The 23102-nt window shown below is 43.9% G+C and overlaps 1 protein-coding gene across 3 annotated transcripts in view; it reads left to right on the forward strand.

Annotated features, from left to right (window-relative positions):
- The window catches only part of erbin (erbb2 interacting protein), a 149173-nt gene that overhangs the window by 120071 nt on the left and 6000 nt on the right, over window positions 1–23102 (forward strand). For 2 of the 3 annotated variants that reach the window (XM_045691888.2, XM_045691890.2), the window contains exons 22-24: window positions 502–654; window positions 2581–2637; window positions 19696–19881. In XM_045691888.2, the coding sequence (XP_045547844.1) occupies window positions 502–654; window positions 2581–2637; window positions 19696–19881 (396 nt within the window). The remainder of the gene's footprint in view (window positions 1–501; window positions 655–2580; window positions 2638–19695; window positions 19882–23102) is intronic. The other variant, XM_014137072.3, reaches the window with a different exon arrangement.

A 23102-nucleotide genomic window follows, 5' to 3' on the forward strand; every position in this document is an offset into this window, starting at 1 on the left:
TTGAGAGAATTCCAAGAGTGTGCAAAGCTGTCATCAAGGCAAAGGGTGGCTACTTTGAAGAATCTCAAATATAAAATATATTTTGATTTGTTTAACACTTTTTTGGTTACTACATCCTTCCATATTTGTTATTTCTTAGTTTTGTTGTCTTCACTATTATTCTACAATGTAGAAAATAGTAAAAAATAAAGAAAAACCCTTGAATGAGTAGGTGTGTCCAAACTTTTGACTGGTACTGTATATAAATGATTGTTTCCCTAAGCATGTCTATGTTGCATCAGTATGTTTGGAGTAACAAGCAAACAAGCTGCTACTAACGCAATGTACAAATGTTGTTGAAGCATGTGGAATATTAGCATTAACAATATTATTTACATTATTTTATTAATCATTACTACTTGGTGAAATGCATGTTCACTAAAGTGTGTGTCTGTGTGTGTGTTGGCTGTATGTGTGTGTTGCCTGTATGTATAATGTGGTGTGTCGCCCTCCTCCGCTCAGTACGCCCGGTCTCTGTCCTATAATTCCAATTATGCCCCGCTGAGCTGCTCTCACTACGGCAGCTCTAGGGACGTGCACCACACAGGCAGCCAAGGCTCTCTGGTCTTTAGTGCTGCCGCAGACGGACGGCCCTACGGAGCCCAGGGCCTCTGTGTGAGTACCGGACTGTACTGGGGCTGGACATCAGCTCAGCCTCCTAGCTCCTAGCCTCTTTCTACCCAGGCAGATCTGATTGCCGTCTCCTACCACTTTTCAGCTTTGGCCCCGTTCCAATACTTTTAAAAGGACTCTTTGTCTTCCACGTCTTTCAATTCTGAAAAACAATGCCCTCCTCAGTTAAGATTGATCATTTCATTGAGCATTTTTATGATATCCCATCCATGAGGTTGTCACTGATCTGTGCGTGATGGGATGAGAAATGAAAACAAGGTTTCTCTACACTCTGTTTGCGTCCATCACTCCAACCCTCAGATCTGGGATGACCTTACAGAAGGATTCAAGGAAGGATGCATTTTAGAACTATTGGAAACAGGGCCTTTGTACTGTAAAGCTCCTTACTGTGACGCAACTTATCTTGTTTGAAAGGGGCATCTTTTGTCCGTGCACATTAAGGCCACTCTACCTTAAACTGTAGGCAAACTCACGGTTTCAATCTCTATCAGGGATTCAAGTAGAGGAAACTCCTAGCTGTGTAGAAAGGCATCCTGCAAATACCAATTGAGACCTGGCATATCTAGCACAATGCTTCTGTTGTATAAGTTGAACATTTTTGTAGTCTCTCAATTTAGAGCAGACTAGTACCTTATCCAAACAGTAGTAGGGTTGAAGAGGGCTGAAGCACCATTGTATTATCTGTATGAGTTTTTCTCTACTTTAACCTATTTTCTGTCAGACAGTAGCTGTGTGTCATTATAGGCCATATGATAGGATACAGTTGGCAGTGAGATACTGAACAGGGATTCCACTGGCTTGGTGTAGTGGAATCTAATTTATCCAATTAAATCACTGAGTCTGAAGCCTTTGATAAGCAGTATAGTCTACAAGTCCCTCATCTCTGCCCTGAAATAACATCACGTTGCATATTACGGAGTCGGATGTGTATAATAATAGTAGCATGTTGCATGATACAAAATGCCCCTTTTTAAACCTGGCTTCCCTCCCAATCTATGATTCACTTATCCCCCCCACACCTTCCAGCACTCCAATCAAAATGTAGCGCACCTCCCTCGCTAGTCAAAGACTGTGATTATTTATTCTGAAAAACTGATTCTCCCCTTTTAACGACACCTTGACTCATCATCAATCATCATCTCGCTTAATGCCTCCTCTTTTGATCACTTCAGAATCACCTCTTAACCCTTTCACTTCTTTGTGTGGAGATGAGCACTGTGTTTGTCCAGTGTAAGTATGGGGTATGTAGTTGAAAGAAGAAGTAGGTGTGGTGTTAGATTGAGTCTTAGTGTGGAAAATGGCTGCAAACGCTTTCATTTGCACCTGGTGTTATTATGGTGTCGTGTAGTCTTATAAAATGATGAACCATTCTTTCCTTTCCTATGTATTATTTTTATAGGACACTGCTTTTGGCTGTGTAGTCCCCAATGTAGGGAAACATCATCCTCATTGTTAAGAATGTTATCCTTAGATAAGATTTTCATAGGTGTTGGAATTACTTAAGAGAAATGTCAGAATTAATTGTTAACACAACATATTAAAAAAAATCTTAACCGAACATGTAACTAACATTATTAGCCTCAATCAGATCATGGTCAACTAATTCACCTAAGACATGAAGAATTACATTCCATTTGCATTTGATTAATTTAGCAGATGCTCTTATCCAGAGCAGATGCTCTTATCCACAGTTAGTGCATTCATCTTAAGATAGCGAGGTGGGACAACCACATATCACAGGCATAGGCATATCACAGGCATATCACAGGCATAGAATCTAATTTCTATGCTGTGATATGTGGTTGAGTGTTATTTAAAAAAATGTGCGTAGAGGTGTGTTTGTCATCGACAGACAGTGGTCAGCACATGGTCTTTGTTACTAATCACCTGTCATTGTTCCCTCTACAGGATGACGTGTTAGGTCCTCAAGGACAACAGGGCTACACCATGGACACCCTCCGAAAAGTAAGTGCACACTAGAGCTATATGTAGAGCATAGGACACCCATAAACCAATCTAAAATTGGTGTTTCTTTTCCTACTGTATGATATTAGGAATGCAGACCATAAAAACCAGGGAATAGTTATAGGCCTACACGGTATTGAAGAGTTTGTTAACAGAACGGTATTTGACAATGTATTCTTCAAGTGAAATTATTTTTCAAATCCATCATATGGCCCCGCCATAAAGTGCCTGCCTGTCTGTCCCATTTCAGCACATGCATTCCTGACCACTGTAAGTAGAGCGTGGGCTAGCCCAGTCCAAGCAGCCTGATTAGAGAGCTGGCTGGCTGAGGATTGAGGTATTGACCCAGCAGCAGCAGGAGTAGCGTAGCAGCACCATCCTCCTCCCCACCAGTGATTAATGAGTTCTAATTAACGAGATCTGCCTTGAAAGAGATTACTGTTCAGGCTTATCTATTCTCATGGGAGATCTGCATCCACCAGGTCCCCCGGTGTCTCACAGAGAGGGTTGGAGGAGCGTTGCTTCAGTTATACTGGTATTAAGAACTAAGCTGGGTGGAATATGGTGTTGGAAGCTTAGAGCGCTCATAAGCCCAGTCCACTGAGTGGGCTCTTGACCTTCATCACTAGGCTAGATATACAGTATGGTGCGGTGTCCATGGACGTTTCGAGGAATTGAGATTTATAAAGCAAGTAATATGCAAGATATAGGCAGAAGAAACGATTAAAAGTATGAGTATTCTCCTGTATGTACAGTGTTTCTATATGAAAACTTCTCAGTCGAGGACTGCATGTGAAGATGCTCATTGGAAATATTTGATACCCAGAAATCTCCCCCTTTCCATGACCTGTGAAATAATTATTTCAACACAGGCACATTTTTTGCAATTCTATTTACACTGAGATAGAATTCCATTTATACTGAGAGAGAATTCCATTTAGACTGAGATGGAATTCCATTTATACTGAGAGAATTCCATTTACACTGATATGTAATTCAATCTGTGGCTATGGATGCCTCGCTCCCACCCGCCCCTACTGAAACATCTTCCTCAAAGCTAAGAATCCCGATCATGTTCTGCCCATGTGTTATTTTACGCACACATTCGCTATGTAGCCTATGTCTCTGCCTCATATTTCTGAAGAGCTGAAATAAAAACCCTGAGGCGATTTGACCAAACATTCCAAAACATATACAGTATATTATAAATCCAACAACCTTCTCTGTCTGTTGTAACGAATCTTGCGGTCCCTACACTTTGGAGCAAAAAACAATCAGTGTTTTGTGTTAGGATATAGGCCAATGTAGGCTCCCGTGTGGCTCAGTTGGTAGAGCATGGCTCTTGCAACACCAGGGTTGTGGGTTTGTTTCCCACGGGGGAACAGCACAAACATGTATGCACTCACCACTGTAAGTCGCTCTGGATAATACCATGTGCTAAATTACTAAAATGTAAATGTAATCTTTATACTTTCTTTCTCCCATATCGTAGTTCCTGAAAAAATAACACTACTTGCCTGTCTGCCTCCTGCGCAGTTTAGCCAATATTTGCAATGATGACAAAAAATAACATTCAATCGCTAATTAGACAGCTCATCTCTCCTTACTCATCAACTCCAGGTCTGACGCCATTGAGAAAATGGTAGGCGCAAAAACCATAGTAATCGAAAGGCTTAAAAAAGACGAGTTTGCATGTGGCAAAATAAAGGATGTGAAAATGAGAGTAGCTAAAGTTGAAAAGAGTGTGGAAAAGGTGGAACAGATTAGCAATGTCTACCATAGATGTCTCACTGATCTGGAGCAATACACAAAGAAGATGGAACCTGAGACTCTATGGCGTGCCCGAGGTGGAGAATGAGGATGTGCGGCTCGAGGCTATCCGCATCTGCCAAGAAGTTATGCCTGCAGAGAAGAATAAAGTTGGTGATGCCATCGATGTTGTGCATCGCCTCGGCAAGAAGAAACAGCAAAACGATTGAAGACCAAGGGGCATCATCATCATCATCCCCTTCACTGCCAGATTCTACAGGGATGCTGTCTGGAAAGCTGCCATGGTCTACGTTTCGCTGAGCATCTTAGCCCGGAGGACATAGAAAGGAGGAACAATGTAAGGGGTGCGTACTCGCGGCAGAGAAGTCAGACGCAGGAGAGCAAAAACGGTGTTTCCAACGGCGCAGTTTAATAATAAAAACCACCGGGAAACAGAACAATCAATAACTGGGTACAAAACCCGACGCACACCAGACATAACATGCAAAAGCACTTACAATAAACAATACCGGACAAGGACTTGGGCAGGAACAGAGGGTTAAATACACAACATGGAATTGATGGAATTGAAACCAGGTGTGTGGGAAGACAAAACAAATGGAAAATGAAAGGTGGATCGGCGATGGCTATAAGACCAGTGACGTCGACCGCCGAACGTCGCCCGACCAAGAAGAGGGACCGACTTTGGAGGAAGTCGTGACAGTACCGAGCCGCACATCGACACCGGCCTCGGGGACAACCCGGAGGGCGAGGCGCAGGGCGATCCAGACGAAGACGGTGAAACTCCTGCAGCATTAAAGGGTCCAACACGTCCTCGACCGGAACCCAGCACCTTTCCTCCGGACCATACCCCTCCCACTCCACGAGATACTGAAGGCCCCTCACCCGACGCCTCGAATCCAGTATGGAGCGAACGAAGTACGCCGGGGCCCCCTCGATGTCCAGAGGGGTCGGAGGAACCTCCCGCACCTCAGACACCTGGAGCTGGCCAGCCACCACCGGCCTGAGAAGAGACACATGGAACGAGGGGTTAATACGGTAATCGGGGGGGAGCTGTAACCTATAACAAACCTTGTTCACTCTCCTCAGGACTTTAAATGGCCCCACAAACCACGGACCCAGCTTCCGGCAGGGCAGGTGGAGGGGCAGGTTTCGAGTCGAGAACCAGACCCGGTCCCCCAGGTGCGAACACCGGGGCCTCTCTGCGGTGGCAGTCTGTGTTCTCCTTTTGGCATAGCGCGGCCCGCTGAAGGTGAACACGGACAGCTTCCCATGTCTCCTCCGCGCGCCTGAACCAGTCGTCCACCGCAGGAGCCTCGGTCTGACTCTGATGCCAAGGTGCCAGAATCGGCTGGTACCCCAGTCCGCACTGGAAGGGAGAGAGGTTAGTAGAGGAGTGGCGAAGCGAGTTCTGTGCCATCTCGGCCCAGGGCACGAACGCCGCCCACTCCCCCGGCCGGTCCTGGCAATAGGACCGCAGAAACCTGGCCACATCCTGGTTTACTCTCTCCACCTGCCCATTACTTTCGGGGTGAAACTCTGAAGTAAGGCAGATCGAGACCCCCAGACATTCCATGAATGCCTTTCAGACTCTAGACGTAAATTGGGGACCTCGATCAGACACTATATCCTCAAGCACCCCGTAGTGCCGGAAGACGTGCATAAACAAAGCCTCCGCGGTCTGTAGGGCCGTAGGGAGACCGGGCAGAGGGAGGAGACGACAGGACTTCGAGAACCGATCCACAACGACCAGGATCGCGGTGTTACCCTGTGAGGGGGGAGATCGGTTAGAAAATCCACCGACAGGTGCGACCAAGGCCGTTGTGGAACGGGTAAGGGGTGTAGCTTCCCTCTGGGCAGGTGCCTTGGAGCCTTACACTGGGCGCACACCGAGCAGGAGGAAACATAAACCCTCACATCCTTAGCCAAGGTAGGCAACCAGTACCTCCTGCTCAAACAGCGCACTGTCCGACCGATCCCAGGAGGACCAGAGGAGGGTGACGTGTGGACCCAATAGATCAACCGGTCACGAACAGCAGACAGGACGTACAGACGCCCAGCGGGACACTGGACGGGAGCGGGATCTGCACGTAACGCCTGCTCAATGTCCGCGTCCAGCTCCCACACTACCGGCGCCACCAGGCAGGAGGCGGGGAGTATGGGAGTGGGATCCATGGGCCACTCCTCTGTGTCATACAGCCGGGATAATGCGTCTGCCTTCACGTTCTGGGAGCCTGGTCTGTAGGAAAGGGTAAACACAAAACGGGTGAAAAACATGGCCCACCTTGCCTGGCGAGGGTTCAATCTCCGCGCTGCCCGGATGTACTCCAGATTGCGGTGGTCAGTCCAGATGAAGAAAGGGTGTTTAGCCCCCTCAAGCCAATGTCTCCACGCCTTCAAAGCCTTAACGACAGCCAACAGCTCCCGGTCCCCCACATCATAGTTTCGCTCCGCCGGGCTGAGCTTCTTCGAGAAGAAGGTACAGGGGCGGAGCTTCGGTGGCGTACCCGAGCGCTGAGAGAGCACAGCTTCTATCCCAGCCTCAGACGCGTCAACCTCCACTATGAACGCCAAAGAGGGATCCGGATGGGCCAGCATGGGGGCCGAGGTAAACAGAGCCCTCAGGTGACCAAAAACCCTGTCCGCCTCAGCTGACCACTGCAAACGCACCAGGCACCCCTTCAGCAGTGAGGCAATGGGAGCCGCTACCTGACCAAAACCCCGGATGAACCTCCGGTAGTAGTTGGCAAACCCTAAGAACCGCTGCACCTCCTTTACCGTGGTGGGAGTCTGCCAATTACGCACAGCTGAAATGCGGTCACTCTCCATCATCACCTCTGAAGTGGAAATGCGGTACCCTAGGAAGGAGACGGACTGCTTGAAGAACAGGCACTTCTCAGCCTTGACGTACAGGTCATGCTCCAACAGGCGACCAAGCACCCTGCGCACCAGGGACACATGCTCGGCGCGTGTAGCGGAGTATATCAGAATGTCATCAATATACACCACTACACCCTGCCCGTGCAGGTCCCTGAAAATCTTGTCTACAAAGGCCTGGAAGACTGATGGCGCATTCATCAACCGGTACGGCATGACGAGGTACTCATGGTGCCCTGAGGTGGTACTGAAAGCAGTCTTCCACTCATCTCCCTCCCGAATACGCACCAGGTTGTAAGCGCTCCTGAGATCTAGTTTGGTGAAGAAGTGCGCCCCGTGCAGTGACTCAATCGCTGTGGCCAAAAGAGGTAGCGGGTAACTTTACCTCACGGTGATCTGGTTCAGACCCCGATAGTCAATACACGGGCGCAGACTTCCCTCCTTCTTCACAAAAAGAAACTCAAGGAGGCGGGTGAAGTGGATGACCGAATGTACCCCTGACGCAGGGATTCGGAGACATATGTAGACATAGCCTCCGTCTCCGCCTGTGAGAGGGGATACACGTGACTCCTGGGAAGTGCAGCGTCTACCAGGAGATTTATCGTGCAATCGCCCCGTCGATGGGGTGGTAATTGGGTCGCCTTCTTCTTGGAGAAGGTGAGAGCCAAATCGGCATAGGGGGGAATGCGGGGGAATGCGCACGGTGGAGACCTGGTCTGGACTCTCCACCGTAGTAGCACTAACGGAAACCCCTAAACACCTCCCCGAGCACTCTCGCGACCACCCGTGAGAGCCCTCTGTGGCCAAGAAACAGTGGGGTAATGACAAACTGACCAGGGTAGGCCTAGCACCACGGGAAACGCAGGAGAGTCAATAAGGAAGAGACTAATTCTCTCCTTGTGACCCCCCTGCGTCACCATGCCCAGAGGAGCGGAGCGGTGACCTCCCTGATCAACCCTGACCCTAATGGTCGACTATCTAAGGCGTGAACGGGGAAAGGCACAGCCACGGGAACAATGGGGATCCCTAAACTATGGGCGAACGATCTATCTATAAATTCCCAGCCGTGCCTGAATCGACGAGCGCCTTATGCTGGGAATGCGGGGAAAACTCAGAAAAAGTGACATACACAAACATATGTGCAACAGAGGGCTCTGGGTGAGAATGGTGCCGGCTCACCTGGGGTGACGCCAGAGCACCCTGCCTGCTGCCTCGATGCCCAGAGGAACTAACCCGGCACCGACCGGCAGTGTGACTTCTGCGGCCACAGATGGTGCACGAGCTGGAACCCCCTTCGGTCTCCCTGCGCACCGCCCCTCCCAGCTCCATGGGTATCGGAGAGGGGGTGCGGGGGGATGGAACCAACAGACCCCGATCTGAACGTCCGCGGGCAGCCAGCAGGTTATCCAGCCGGATGGACAGGTCCACCAGCTGGTCGAACGTGAGGGTAGTGTCTCTGCAGGCCAACTCCTGACGGACGTCCTCGCGCAGACTGCAGCGATAATGGTCGATCAGGGCCCTGTCGTTCCATCCCACGCCGGCAGCCAGGGTCCGAAACTCCAGGGCGAACTCCTGGGCGCTCCTCGTCCCCTGCCTCAGATGGAATAGGCGTTCACCCGCCGCTCTACCCTCGGACGGGTGGTCGAAGACTGCCCGGAAGTGGCGGGTGAATTCCTCAAACTGGTCCAACGCTGCATCTCCCTCTCTCCACACGGCGTTAGCCCACTCCAGGGCTTTCCCGGTGAGGCACGAGACGAGGGCGGACACCCTCTCATGGCCCGAAGGAGCCGGGTGGACGGTTGCCAGGTATATGTCCAGCTGCAAGAGGAACCCCTGGCAGTTCGCAGCCATCCCATTGTATTCCGGGGGAAGGGAGAGACGAATCCCACTGGGACCAGGAGAAGGAGGGGCGCGTAAGTGGAGACCCCGGCTGTGCTGGTGGAGGCGCTGGGAGAACGCCCTGTCTCTCCCAGTGGTCCATTGTCTGCACAACGCGGTCCATGGCGGTGCCAAGATGGTGGAGCATTGCTGCGTGCTCCCGGACGCGCTCCTCCACCCTATACCCGGGGCACCCGCTCCTGCTGACTCCATAATTTTGGTCCGGCATTCTGTAAGGGGTGCGTACTGGCGGCAGAGAAGTCAGACTCAGGATAGCAAAAACTGTGTTTCCAACGGCGCAGTTTAATAATAAAAAACACCGGAAAACAGAACAATCAATAAATGGGTACAAAACCCAACGCACACCAGACATAACGTGCACAAGCACTTACAATAAACAATACCGGACAAGGACATGGGGGGGAACAGAGGGTTAAATACACAACATGTAATTGATGGAATTGAAACCAGGTGTGTGGGAAGACAAAACAAATGGAAAATGAAAGGTGGATCGGCGATGACTAGAAGACCAGTGACATCGACCGCCGAACGTCGCCCGAACAAAGAGAGGGAACGACTTCGGAGGAAGTCGTGACAAACAAGTTGTGGCCAACGATCAAGAATGCGCGAAATGAGGAAAAGGCTGCCTACTTCGTCGGAGGACGAGGCTTCATCAACGGTTCGGAAATCCATGTTCCTCCCTAGAATCTCACCAGAAGGAACAGATTGATGGTTTCAGCCATGGTATTCTAATGTTCCTTGTACTGACTACCTAACAGGCCTCGGGTGAGTATTTTTCAGACTATTCAGGTACCTCAATTCCTCTGACATGAGTTTTTTCTTGTATGACCAGACCAGATGAAGGCCTATTTTCTTTACAAACTCGTGAAGAAGACTGGAAGTTTTATTTACTTTGTATGCATAGTTGTATTTATTTTGTATTTTTATTTATCACAATAGTCCCTGATTACACTAAAGAAGGTTTTTATTCTCTCTTTCTTCCAAAGAACACTTGGTTTGGTCTTGAACATTACGAAACAATGTGAAGCGCAAGGCCTTATTTTTATTTAAGAAACAACTTCGAACAGATTTTAGTTTTTTCAAGAGTCGCACACAATTTCTGCTGATGCCAACTCCTGGAAGTCACAGTGGGGCAACGATATTTGGCTTTCCCATGGCTCTGAACGCGCCGCTGGGGTCATTACAATGAAGAATACCTTTGGTAGTAACATTCTACACTTGAACTGTGACCCCTTTGGTCACTTTATTTGTCTTGTGATCAGTTACAATGACATTACGCTCATTACTGTTAACCTCAACGGGTACAACGCCAAACATGAGAATGATGAGTTGCTTGAATCTGTAGAGAAACATACAGTACCAGTCAAAAGTTTGGACACACATACTCATTCAAGGGTTTTTCTTATTTTTTTACTATTTTCTACATTTTAGAATAATAGTGAAGACATCACAACTATGAAATAACACATATGGAATCATGTAGTAACCAAAAACAAAAAATATATTTTATATTTGAGATTCTTCAAAGTTGCCTTGATGACAGCATTGCACACGCTTGACATTTTCTCAACCAGCTTCATGAGGTACCTGGAATGCATTTCAATTAACAGATGTGTGTTGTTAAAGGTTAATTTGTGGAATTTATTTCCTTCTTAATGTGTTTGAGCCAATTAGTTGTGTTGTGACAAGGTAGGGGTGGTATATAGAAGATAGCCCTATTTGGTAAAAGACCAAGTCCAAATTATGTCAAGAACAGCTCAAATAATCAAAGAGAAACAACAGTCCATCAAATCAAATTGTATTTGTCACATGCACCTGAATACAACAGGTGTAGACCTTACAGTGAAATGCTTACTTATAAGCCCTTAACCAACAATGCCATTTAAAGAAAATACCCCCCAAAAAGTAAGAGATTAGAATAATAAATAATTAAAGAGCAGCATTAACTAACAATAGAGGGGCTATATACAGGGGGTGCCAGTACAGAGTCAATGTGCTGGGGCACAGGTGTCGAGGTAATTGAGGTAATGTGTACATGTAGGTAGAGTTATTAAGGTGACTATCCATAGATAATAACAGAGAGTAGCAGCAGCGTGGAGGGGATAGGGGGGCAATGCAAATAGTCTGGGTAGATATTTGATTAGCTGTTCAGGAGTCTTATGGCTTGGAGGTAGAAGCTGTTTAGAAGCCTCTTGGACCTAGACTTGGCGCTCCGGTACAGCTTGACGTGCGGTAGCAGAGAGAACAGTCTATGCGTAGGGTGGCTGGAGTCTTTGACAATTTTTAGGGCCTTCCTCTGACACCGCCTGGTATAGAGGTCCTGGATGGCAGGAAGCTTGGCCCCAGTGATGTACTGGACTGTACGCACTGCCCTCATTACTTTAAGACATGAAGGTCAGTTAATCCGGAAAATTTCAAGAAGTGCAGTTGCAAAAACCATCAGGTGCTATGATGAAACCGGCTCTCATGAGGACCGCCACAGGAAAGGAAGACCCAGCGTTACCTCTGCTACAGAGGATAAGTTCATTAGAGTTAACTGCACCTCAGATTGCAGCCTAAGTAAATGCTTCACAGAGTTCAAGTAACAGACACATCTCAACATCAACTGTTCAGAGGAGACTGCGTGAATCAGGCGTTCATGGTCGAATTGCTGCCAAGAAACCACTACTAAAGGACACCAATAAGGAGAAGAGACTTGCTTTGGCCAAGAAACACAAGCAATGGACGTTAGACCGGTGGAAATCTGTTCTTTGGTCTGATGAGTTCAAATTTGAGATTTTTGGTTCCAACCGCCATGTCTTTGTGAGACGCAGAGTACAGTCGTGGCCAAATGTTTTGAGAATGACAAATATACATTTTCACAAAGTCTGCTGCCTCAGTTTGTATGATGGCAATTTGCATATACTCCAGAATGTTATGAAGAGTGATCAGATGAATTGCAATTAATTGCAAAGTCCCTCTTTGCCATGCAAATGAACTCAATCCCCCCAAAAAAACATTTCCACTGCATTTTAGCCCTGCCACAAAAGGACCAGCTGACATCATGTCAGTGATTCTCTCATTAACACAGGTGTGAGTGTTGACGAGGACAAGGCTGGAGATCACTCTGTCATGCTGATTGAGTTCGAATAACAGACTGGAAGCTTCAAAAGGAGGTTGGTGCTTGGAATCATTGTTCTTCCTCTGTCAAACATGGTTATCTGCAAGGAAACACGTTCTGTCATCATTGTTTTGCACAAAAAGGGCTTCACAGGCAAGGATATTACTGCCAGTAAGATTGCACCTAAATCAACCATTTATCGGATCATCAAGAACTTCAAGGAGAGCGGTTCAATTGTTGTGAAGAAGGCTTCAGGGCGCCCAATAAAGTCCAGCAAGCGCCAGGACCGTCTCCTAAAGTTGATTCAGCTGCGGGATCGGGGCACCACCAGTACAGAGCTTGTTCAGGAATGGCAGCAGGCAGGTGTGAGTGCATCTGCACGCACAGTGAGGCGAAGACTTTTGGAGGATGGCCTGGTGTCAAGAAGGGCAGCAAAGAAGCCACTTCTCTCCAGGACAAACATCAGGGACAAACTGATATTCTGCAAAAGGTACAGGGATTGGACTGCTGAGGACTGGGGTAAAGTCATTTTCTCTAATGAATCCCTTTTCCGATTGTTCGGGGCATCCGGAAAAAAGCTTGTCCGGAGAAGACAAGGTGAGCACTACCATCATTCCTGTGTCATGCCAACAGTAAAGCATCCTGAGACCATTCATGTGTTGGGTTGCTTCTCAGCCAAGGGAGTGGGCTCACTCACAATTTTGCCTAAGAACACAGCCATGAATAAAGAATGGTACCAACACATCCTCCGAGATCAACTTCTCCCAACCATCCAGGAACAGTTTGGTGACGAACAATGCCTTTTCCAGCATGATGGAACACCTTGCCATAAGGCAAAAGTGATAACTAAGTGGCTCGGAGAACAAAACATCGATATTTTGGGTCCATGGCCAGGAAAATCCCCAGATCTTAATCCCATTGAGAACTTGTGGTCAATCCTCAAGAGGCGGTGGACAAACAAAAACCCACAAATTCTGACAAACTCCAAGCATTGATTATGCAAGAATGGGCTGCCATCAGTCAGGATGTGGCCCAGAAGTTAATTGACAGCATGCCAGGGCGGATTGCAGAGGTCTTGAAAAAGAAGGGTCAACACTGCAGATATTGACTCTTTGCATCAACTTTATGTAATTGTCAATAAAAGCCTTTGACACTTATGAAATGCTTGTAATTATACTTCAGTATTCCATAGTAACATCTGACAAAAATATCGAAAGACACTGAAGCAGCAAACATTGTGAAAATTAATATTTGTGTCATTCTCAAATTTTTGCCACAACTGTAGGTGAACAGATGATCTCCGCATGTGTGGTTCCTACAATTAAGCATGGAGGAGGAGGTGTGGGGGTGCTTTGCTTGTGACACTGTCAGTGATTTATTTAGAATTCAAGGCACACTTAACCAGCATGGCTAACACAGCATTCTGCAGCGATACGCCATCCCATCTGGTTTGTGCTTAGTGGGACTATCATTGGTTTTTCAACAGGACAATGACCCAACACACCTCCAGGCTGTGTAAGGGCTATTTGACCAAGAAGGAGAGTGATGGTGTGCTGCATCAGATGACCTGGCCTCCACAATCACCCAACCTCATACCAATTGAGATGGTTTGGGATGAGTTGAACCGCAGAGTGAAGGAAAAGCAGCCAACAAGTGCTCAACATATGTGGGAACTCCTTCAAGACTGTTGGAAAAGCATTCCTCATGAAGTTGGTTGAGAGAATGGCAAGAGTGTGCAAAGCTGTCATCAAGGCAAAGGGTGGCTACTTTGAAGAATATATATATTTTGATTTGTTTAACACTTTTTTGGTTACTACATGATTCCATATTTGTTATTTCATAGTTTTGTTGTCTTCACTATTATTCGACAATGTAGAAAATAGGAAAACATTAAGAAAAACCCTTGAATGAGTAGGTGTGTCCAAACTTTTGACTGGTACTATATACTTAATTGGTTTATCTCCATTTCCCAATTCATTATTATTGATAGAAGGGGACTTTAACATTACTATAGATAATTCAACTGTAGATGGCTCCCAGGTAGGCCAACCAATCAGAATTTGGTTTATACTTTTTATGGTAAAGTTTGATCTTACTGATATATGGAGAGAGAGGTTTCCGGTCGACACATCATTCACTTGGACTAGCAAAACAGATTCCAGACAGTCCAGAATAGATTTTTTGCTTATACCGAAATGTATTTATAGTGAGTGTGTTACTACAAATATTTGTACTATTCCCCTCACAGACCATAGGGCCATTGATGTCAAAATATTTGCCCCTGATACTAACCTTGGTAGATCATCCTACAGGAAGCTAAATAGCTCCTTATTAAATAATGATTTAGTTAAGTTTGAGGTTAACGATCTGCTCTCACACTTTTGGGAAAGAGCTTGTGAAGAAAAATCTTATTGCAAGAACTGTGAGCGTTTTAAATTTAAAGTGGCCAAATAACCTAGAAAATATGGTAGTGGTCTTGCTAAGACCAGAAGAGCTAAGGCGGAAAAGGGATCAAGATAACTTCCCTTTCTCAGAGGTCCCCAGCCGGCCTCTAGGGGGAGTAGAAGATGGAACTGATTGAGTTACAAAATAAACAGGATAATATAAATAGATTAAATAAACAGGATAATATAAATAGATTAAATAAACTGGATAATATATATATATATAGATTAAATCAACTGGATAATATATATAGATTAAATCAACTGGATAATATATATATATATATATATATATATATATATATATATATATATATAGATAGATAGATTAAATCAACTGGATAAGATATATAGATTAAATCAACTGGATAATATATATATATAGATTAAAAGCAGAAGGAGCCTTTATTAGATCTAGGAATAAATTGAGGAGGGAGAACAGAATTCAACCTAGTTCTACAAATAACACTATCCATAATGTTAACATTGATGCTGTTATTACATATGACCAAAAATGTATCGCAAACTACTGTAGCAGTTTTTACAGGAAATTGTATAGCGCTACGTACTCTCAGGAATCCACAGATATGTTTTTTGACTCACTGAATAATGTTCACTCCACCAGTGATACAGAATCTAAACAGTGTGATGAACCCATCATACTTGAAGAGATTATCGAGTCTATCAAACATCTAAAGAACGATAAATCCCCAGGTATTGATTGAATTACGTCAGAATTTTACAAGTTATTTTCTGAACAAGTAGCTCCCTTCCTACTTGAAGTCTTTTTAGAGAGTATTAAAAACAATGTTTTCCCTCCTACAATGACTCAGGGGTTAATAACACTGATACCTCATCCTGAAAAAGAAGTGCTGGATGCAATCATTGATGAAACACAGTCTGGCTTTATGAGGAGCATACATATTTCTAACAATGTCAGACTAGTATTAGACATACTTGACTACTCAGACCTAATAACCGAGGATAGCTTCATATTATCTTTTGATTTTTATAACGCATTTGACACAGTGGAGCATCAGTTCCTCTTCCACCTTCTTGAGAAATTTGGCTTTGGGGATTTTTTCTGTAATGCTATTAAGACTCTATATATGAATGGTAACCTCTATCAAACTGAAACCTGGCACCTCACCTAGATTTGAGTTAAAGCGAGGAATTGGGCAAGGTTGTCCTATCTCACAGTATCTGTTTTTATTAATCACCGAACTTCTTACTAATTCTTTAAATAATAGTCCTGTACAAGCTATTTCCATAGCTGGTAAAGAAATTATGATAAGCCAGCTTGCTTACGATACTACACTTTTTCTGAAAGACGCTAGTCATATTCCCATATCAATCAATGTGATAGAATCATTTTCGAAAGCATCTGGTCTATGTCTTAACATCAATAAATGTGAACTCATGGCTGTCAAAGATTATGTGACACCTTCATATTATGGTATTCCAGTAAAAGAAGAACTTACATATTTAGGCATAACCATTACTAAGGATCAGAAGTCTAGAGGCTTACTAAATTTTAACCCTCTTATTAAAAAACCCAGAAGAAGCTAAATCAATGGCTACAGAGGGACTTATCTTTAAAAGGAAGAGTCCTAATAACCAAGGCTGAGGGTATCTCTAGACTAACATATGCCGCTCTATCGTTTTGTCTTGATGGTAAAATAAGCAAAGAGATAGACCAGATGCTTTTCAACTTTCTGTGGAGAAACCGTTCGTTCCCATTACATTAGGAAAACTGTTGTGATGAACATTTATGAGTATGGTGGGCTGAACTTTACTACCTTAAATAATCATTTGAAGATCAATTGGATAAAACAATTCATAAGAGGACCCACTTCTATGTGGAACTTTATTCGTCATCATGTCTTCTCAACTTTTGCAGGCCTTAACTTCATGTTGGTTTGTAGTTATAATATTGACAAAGTTCCAGTGAAAACTCTTTGCTTTTCATCGGTTTTGTTGTTATGGTCCTTAATTTATAAGCGTAATTTTTCTCCACACAGATATTATATATGGAAGAATCGGGACATATTATATAAAAATACTTCTTAGTTTTTAGAATATTGGTTCCGAAATAATATCTGGTGGTGAGCCGACTTGTAAATGCAGAGGGAATTCTTATCACTTTACAAGATCCCTGTAACACCTAAAGATTTTGCAATTGTTTTAGATGCCATTCCCTCGGGTGTTGCTTTATTATTCAGGAACGTGTCAAGACCTGACCCTCAGAACATACCTACAATTAACCATGTTGACGCATCAGTAGGAAAGATTTGTTTTTCTTTTAGTCCATTCAACAGCAATAGAGCTATACGAGCCTTGTTACAACAGGATGTTGTATCTATACCTTGTGTCATGCCTTATTGGAGTTGTTTTATTGATAATATCTGTTAAAAAAATGTTATAATGACCACCCAAAACAGTGTTGCATCTTTTTTGGCATTGTATTCATGTAAGGAATCTGTGGCAAGACATCAGTAGATTTATAACACATTTATGAAGATTTGACATTATTGTGGAGAGATGTACTGCTTGGATTCTTTACTTACGATATAAATAAGTTGAAACAATTTTATGTAATTAATTTCATTATTCTTTTGGCCAAATTTCATTTTCACAAATGTAAATTTACAAACAAAACACCTTCCAAAAAATAAATTGAACTGTATTTTAAGACCATTAAAGACCATAAATGTGTGTATGTACCTTAAGGTCCTTGTGTAATGTGATATTGTACCCCCTAGCCCAAATGTCCTTTGTATATTCTTTATATATAAAAATAAAGACTGCTCATCTCTGTCTTGCTGCATTCCACATCTGGGCAGCGGAACATTCTAGGCATCCGAGCAGTTATGCTGACCGGTAAAAAGAGTCTGATAATGGGCGAGTTCGTTTTGCATCGCCCGGTGCCATAGTTATGTCAAATATGCTGCTATGTTGTGGCAAGAGTAAATAGCTGAATGTAACTCAGCAGCTAAGAAGAACATGAAACCGCTATATTGCCTGTTTGTGTCGTTCTTATGTTTGCAATACTGACAACAAAGTTTATATGAACATGTCAATCATGTATTTTGTGTAAAACATGTAAATAGCTATAGCTTACTCCCCTCCTGTAAAAATAACATGAAATCGCACTTATGCTTACTGTCTGAGGCATGGAATACAATAGTTCGAACAGTTTTGTGTACAACTTGAAGTTTGACGGCTATACCATGACCAGACAAAGGCGATCAATTAGGGGGTAGCTGCAGCCGAGCAAAAAAAACCTGCACGAATATACTTATTTTTAGTCTGGGCAAATTGGGATACAGAACTCCGTATGTATCCGTAGCCACTCCGGATACCCCTGCAGGTTGTCCGGTGATACTGCTACTGTCTCTTTTCAATAACCGGCTCAGACAGAACTGCAGAATGAGGTCAGTCTGCTGTCTGGGAGAATTTTAAATGGTCTGTTTCAAGTGATGTCTTACAGAGAACTTCAACCCGGCTCATAGACAGCCCTTTTATTACACAGATGTCAAGTCCTTATCAGACGTTAAGTTATTTTATGTAAATGTCTCCTTTGAATGCACTGACTCAATGGTCTCTTTGTTTTAGTTCAATCTACTCTGTTCTTCTTAGACTTACTGTCGATCTGCCTGGATGTACATTTGGAGGAAATAATGTATGGGATCTTTTGTAGATAGACTCACGTGGATAGGGCAAATGTATTTGAACTAGGGTTATGGATAGGGAATTAATTTACTAATGTTGTTATTTAGACATGTTCTGGACAAATGTGGGGAATTTGCCGACATTTTGTGATTCTACCTTAAGTTTTACCAGGATGAAATGGTCCTTCAGACCTGCCATTAAGAATTACTCTTGAATCACACCATAAAGAAAGTCTATTGCTTATATAGTGCACTTATTTTGACCAGAGCCCTAGCCTATCCTACCCTATTCCATAGAATGTAGGGAATAGGGTGTAATTTCAGATTTGACTCTCATCGTGGAGAAAACCCAAACCCCTGCCAGCCCAGCGTCTCCACCCCTCTGTCCTCCCTCCATTAATGGAACCTGCCAATAACCGCAGCACCACCACCATCTAATAAAACTTCCTGAAATTATCTCTACGCTTCATCCTCCACACTAGTCGGAGCCAAATGATTTCCATTGCTTTGAGGGCGGTGGCGAGCCTGCTGCTGGACACACAGCAAGTGTCTCTAAGACAGAGCACCTTGCTGGTGCTAAATCAGCAGCTTCTGCTGAAATCACACTTTATTCTGTTACTGTCACGTCCTGACCAGCAGAGGGCGTAATGGTGTTAGTTTTGGTCAGGATGTGGCAGGGGTTTTGTGTGTGTGAATGGTTGTGTTGGTGATTGGGACTCCCAATTGAAGGCAGGTGTGTTGAGTTGCCTTTGATTGGGAGTCCTATATAGGAGTGTGTGTTTTTCTTTGGGGTTGTGGGTAGTTGTTTTTGCACTGCGTTTAGTTAGCCTGCAAAACTGTTGCTGTCTTGTTTATTGTTTTTTCACCGTGGATGCTTTACTCTTTTTAAATTAAACTATGAGTATCCACATTCCCGCTGCGCCTTGGTCCATTCTTGAAGACAGCTGTTACAGTTACATCATGTTATTCTGTATGCCAGTCCTGCAGTCTATCTTATCCTTTGGCCAAATTTGAGGGCTTTTCTCTTGCTGGATTATAGCCTAGTATTTGTTTTCTTTAGTTTTAGAGGGTTATGGTAGCCAAGGTGGTGGGAAAGTAGGGATTATAGTACTATGAAACCTCACACAGTGTATTCCCAAACCATGCTGAAGTTGAAAGCTTATTTATGGATGAGCCTTTTAGATATGCACTGACAATCAATTTTGTTGTTGGAATGTTAACTCTATAACAATGTCTGTCTCTTTGTTTCTGTGTGTCTGTCTGTTTGTGTGTGTATGTCTGTCTGTGTATTGCCCAGGTGCCTTTGATGAATGGTCAGATGGGCGGTCCAGTGCGAGGCCAGATGATGTCGTGCCAGGCGCCCATGGCCCGCCACCCCTCCAGAGAGCAGCTCATCGACTACCTGATGCTTAAGGTCTCCCATGGCCAGCAGCCCCAGGGACCCCCTCCGCCACGGGCCACTCACGACACACTGCAGCAGGAGGTAGGATGGCGGGATGGATGAGAGACGGAAGAGTTACAGTAAAACAATGCTCCCCCATCCCTAGCCATGGAGAGTTATAGGGTGTCAGCCCACAACTAAAAACCTCATTCATCATCCAAACTAACATTAACACCCCCTAGAGTCTATTGACGCACTGGTCCGTCAATCTAAGTAACATAGTAAAAAAATCCCCATCAAATGCTGTCAGTATAAGCTAGAGATATATTTTTTTTTGCATTGGCTGCATCTCAATCCACCACATCCGCCTATGGCGGCCTTCTGCAGCTGTGTTTGTCAGACTATTATGACCACTCTATGGAAAGATGAGACTCACGAACACGATGGTGGTCCATTTTGCTCTACCACCACCACAAGAGTCACGGTGTTGTCTGAAGGTAACCGGTACCTGGTTAAAAATTCAATGGAAGTATGGAGGTACAGTAACTGTCTTTTTTGCCATTCATGAATGTGTAATCCAGTGCTTTTCCATGGGATTTGGTAGTGAAGGCCAAATTCAAAATTTTATTTTTAAAAAGAAAAAAAAAAATATATATATATATTATGCCTAAAGGGGTACTAAAATTGAGAATCAAATAGCTAAATGACCATCTTAACCTGTTGGGTCTAGGGGGCAGCATTTGCACGTCTGGATAAAAAAAATGTACCCGATTTAATCTGGTTACTAATCCTACCCAGTAACTAGAATATGCATATACTTATTATATATGGATAGAAAACACTCTAAAGTTTCCAAAACTGTTTGAATGGTGTCTGTGAGTATAACAGAACTCATTTGGCAGGCAAAACCCTGAGACATTTTCTGACAGGAAGTGGATACCTGATGTGTTGTATTGACTTTAAACCTCTCCCATTGAAAAACACAGGGGTTTAGGAATATTTTGGCACTTCCTATTGCTTCCACTAGATGTCACCAGCCTTTACAAAGTGTTTTGAGTCTTCTGGAGGGAGATCTGACCGAACAAGAGCCATGGAACGGTGATGTCCCATTAGACACCTGGCGCGCTACTTCATGTTGGGTACCCTCGTTCCAATACGTTATAAAAGGCTATGCATTCGTCCACCTTGAATATTATTCATGTTCTGGTTAAAAAAGGCCCTAATGATTTATGCTATACAACGTTTGACATGTTTGAACGAACGGAAATATATTTTTTCCCCTCGTTCATGACGAGAAGTCCGGCTGGCTTACATCATGTGCTAACGAGACGGAGATTTTTGGACATAAATGATGAGCTTTTTTGAACAAAACTACATTCGTTATGGACCTGTGATACCTGGAAGTGACATCTGATGAAGAGAATCAAAGGTAATGGATTATTTACATAGTATTTTCGATTTTAGATCTCCCCAACATGACGTCTAGTCTGTATCGCAACGCGTATTTTTCTGGGCACAGTGCTCAGATTATTGCAAAATGTGATTTCCCAGTAAGGTTATTTTTAAATCTGGCAAGTTGATTGCGTTCAAAAGATGTAAATCTATAATTCTTTAAATGACAATATAATATTTTACCAATGTTTTCTAATTTTAATTATTTAATTTGTGACGCTGACTTGACTGCCGGTTATTGGAGGGAAACGATTTCCTCAACATCAATGCCATAGTAAAACGCTGTTTTTGTATATAAATATGAACTTGATAGAACTAAAAATGCATGCATTGTCTAACATAATGTCCTAGGAGTGTCATCTGATGGAGATTGTAAAAGGTTAGTGTATCATTTTAGCTGGTTTTATGGTTTTGGTGACCCTGTCTTTGACTTGACAAAACATTACACACAACTCTTGTAAATGTACTGTCCTAACATACTCTAAATTTATGCTTTCGCCGTAAAACCTTTTTGAAATCGTAAAACGTGGTTAGATTAAGGAGATGTTTATCTTTCAAATGGTGTAACATAGTTGTATTTTTGAAAAATTTGAATTTTGACATTTATTTGGATTCAAATTTGCCGCTCTTGAAATGCACCTGCTGTTGATGGAGTGCACCACAGGTGGCACGCTAGCGTCCCACCTAGCCCCAAGAGGTTAAAACAATTCTATATGTCATCTTATAACCCCTCCCCCAACTTGATTGGGTCAAGCTCAGATAGGTGTTTTAGTGCTGGGCTTGAACTATACCATGTAGCGCTCGAGGAATAGGGTTGGTGACACTGACCACTAGGTTAAAGCATGCGTAACATGGTTTTGTTGTAACCTGAACTACTTGGGAAAAATGAAGAATCCTCCACAGTCTTATCCAATATTTTTCTCTGTGACTGTGATGTGTGTGACTTAGGGTTGCAAAGGGTTGGTCAATTTCCTGGACATTTTCCATGGGACGTTAAGCCCTGGGATTTGGGGAATTTTGCTTAAATTCATCAAAAAAGTTAGCTTATAACAGTGAACCTTTTTTGTGGGATACACATGAGGCAATTCAAGGTATTGTTTCATATTTTGGTTAAACTATCCCCAATTCAATGGAATTGAAACGTCTGCATGCACAGCGCATTCTTCCATCACATATACAGTGCACTCTTCCATCACATGTACAGCTGATTCTCAAGATCTTGCACACTAATGAGATGCTATTGAGCCCACACTACTACACTGTCTGAGCCAAAGACTACATGCTTTCTGGTAAGTTTTGATTGTAATAATCTCTACAGGAAAATGCCACGGGCACTATCTTATGTGTGAAGACATTTCACTGCAGCTAATGTAGAAGGAAATGCTGTGTACATTTGCAAATACCATGCCAAATCATATGCGAAGAATGCAACAAAGATGCAGAATCATCTGGCCAAGTGCATAAAGTTCCCTCAGCGCTCACAACAAGCAACCTCTGACAAAAGTCCCTCTACTTCTATTTGTGGTGAAAATTATGAATCAGACACCTTATCGATAGCAACAGCTCATTTTTTTGACTCAATGGAGGAACGTAGTCAGAGAAATGCTGATGAATGTCTTGCTCGAGCTGTGTATGCAACTGCTTCACCTCTGATACTCACAGGCAATGTGTATTGGAAGAGATTTCTGAATGTTCTACGCCCAGCATACACCCCTCCAACCAGACATGCTTTATCTACTCATTTGCTGGATGCAGAGTTCAACAGAGTTCAAGTGAAGGTCAAGCAAATCATAGAGAAAGCAGACTGTATTGCAATCATCTCTGATGGGTGGTCGAATGTTCGTCGGCAAGGAATAATTAACTACATCATC

This window comes from Salmo salar, chromosome 01 (genome assembly GCF_965601325.2).
Source record: "Salmo salar chromosome 01, fSalSal1, whole genome shotgun sequence".
Classification (NCBI taxonomy): domain Eukaryota; kingdom Metazoa; phylum Chordata; class Actinopteri; order Salmoniformes; family Salmonidae; genus Salmo; species Salmo salar.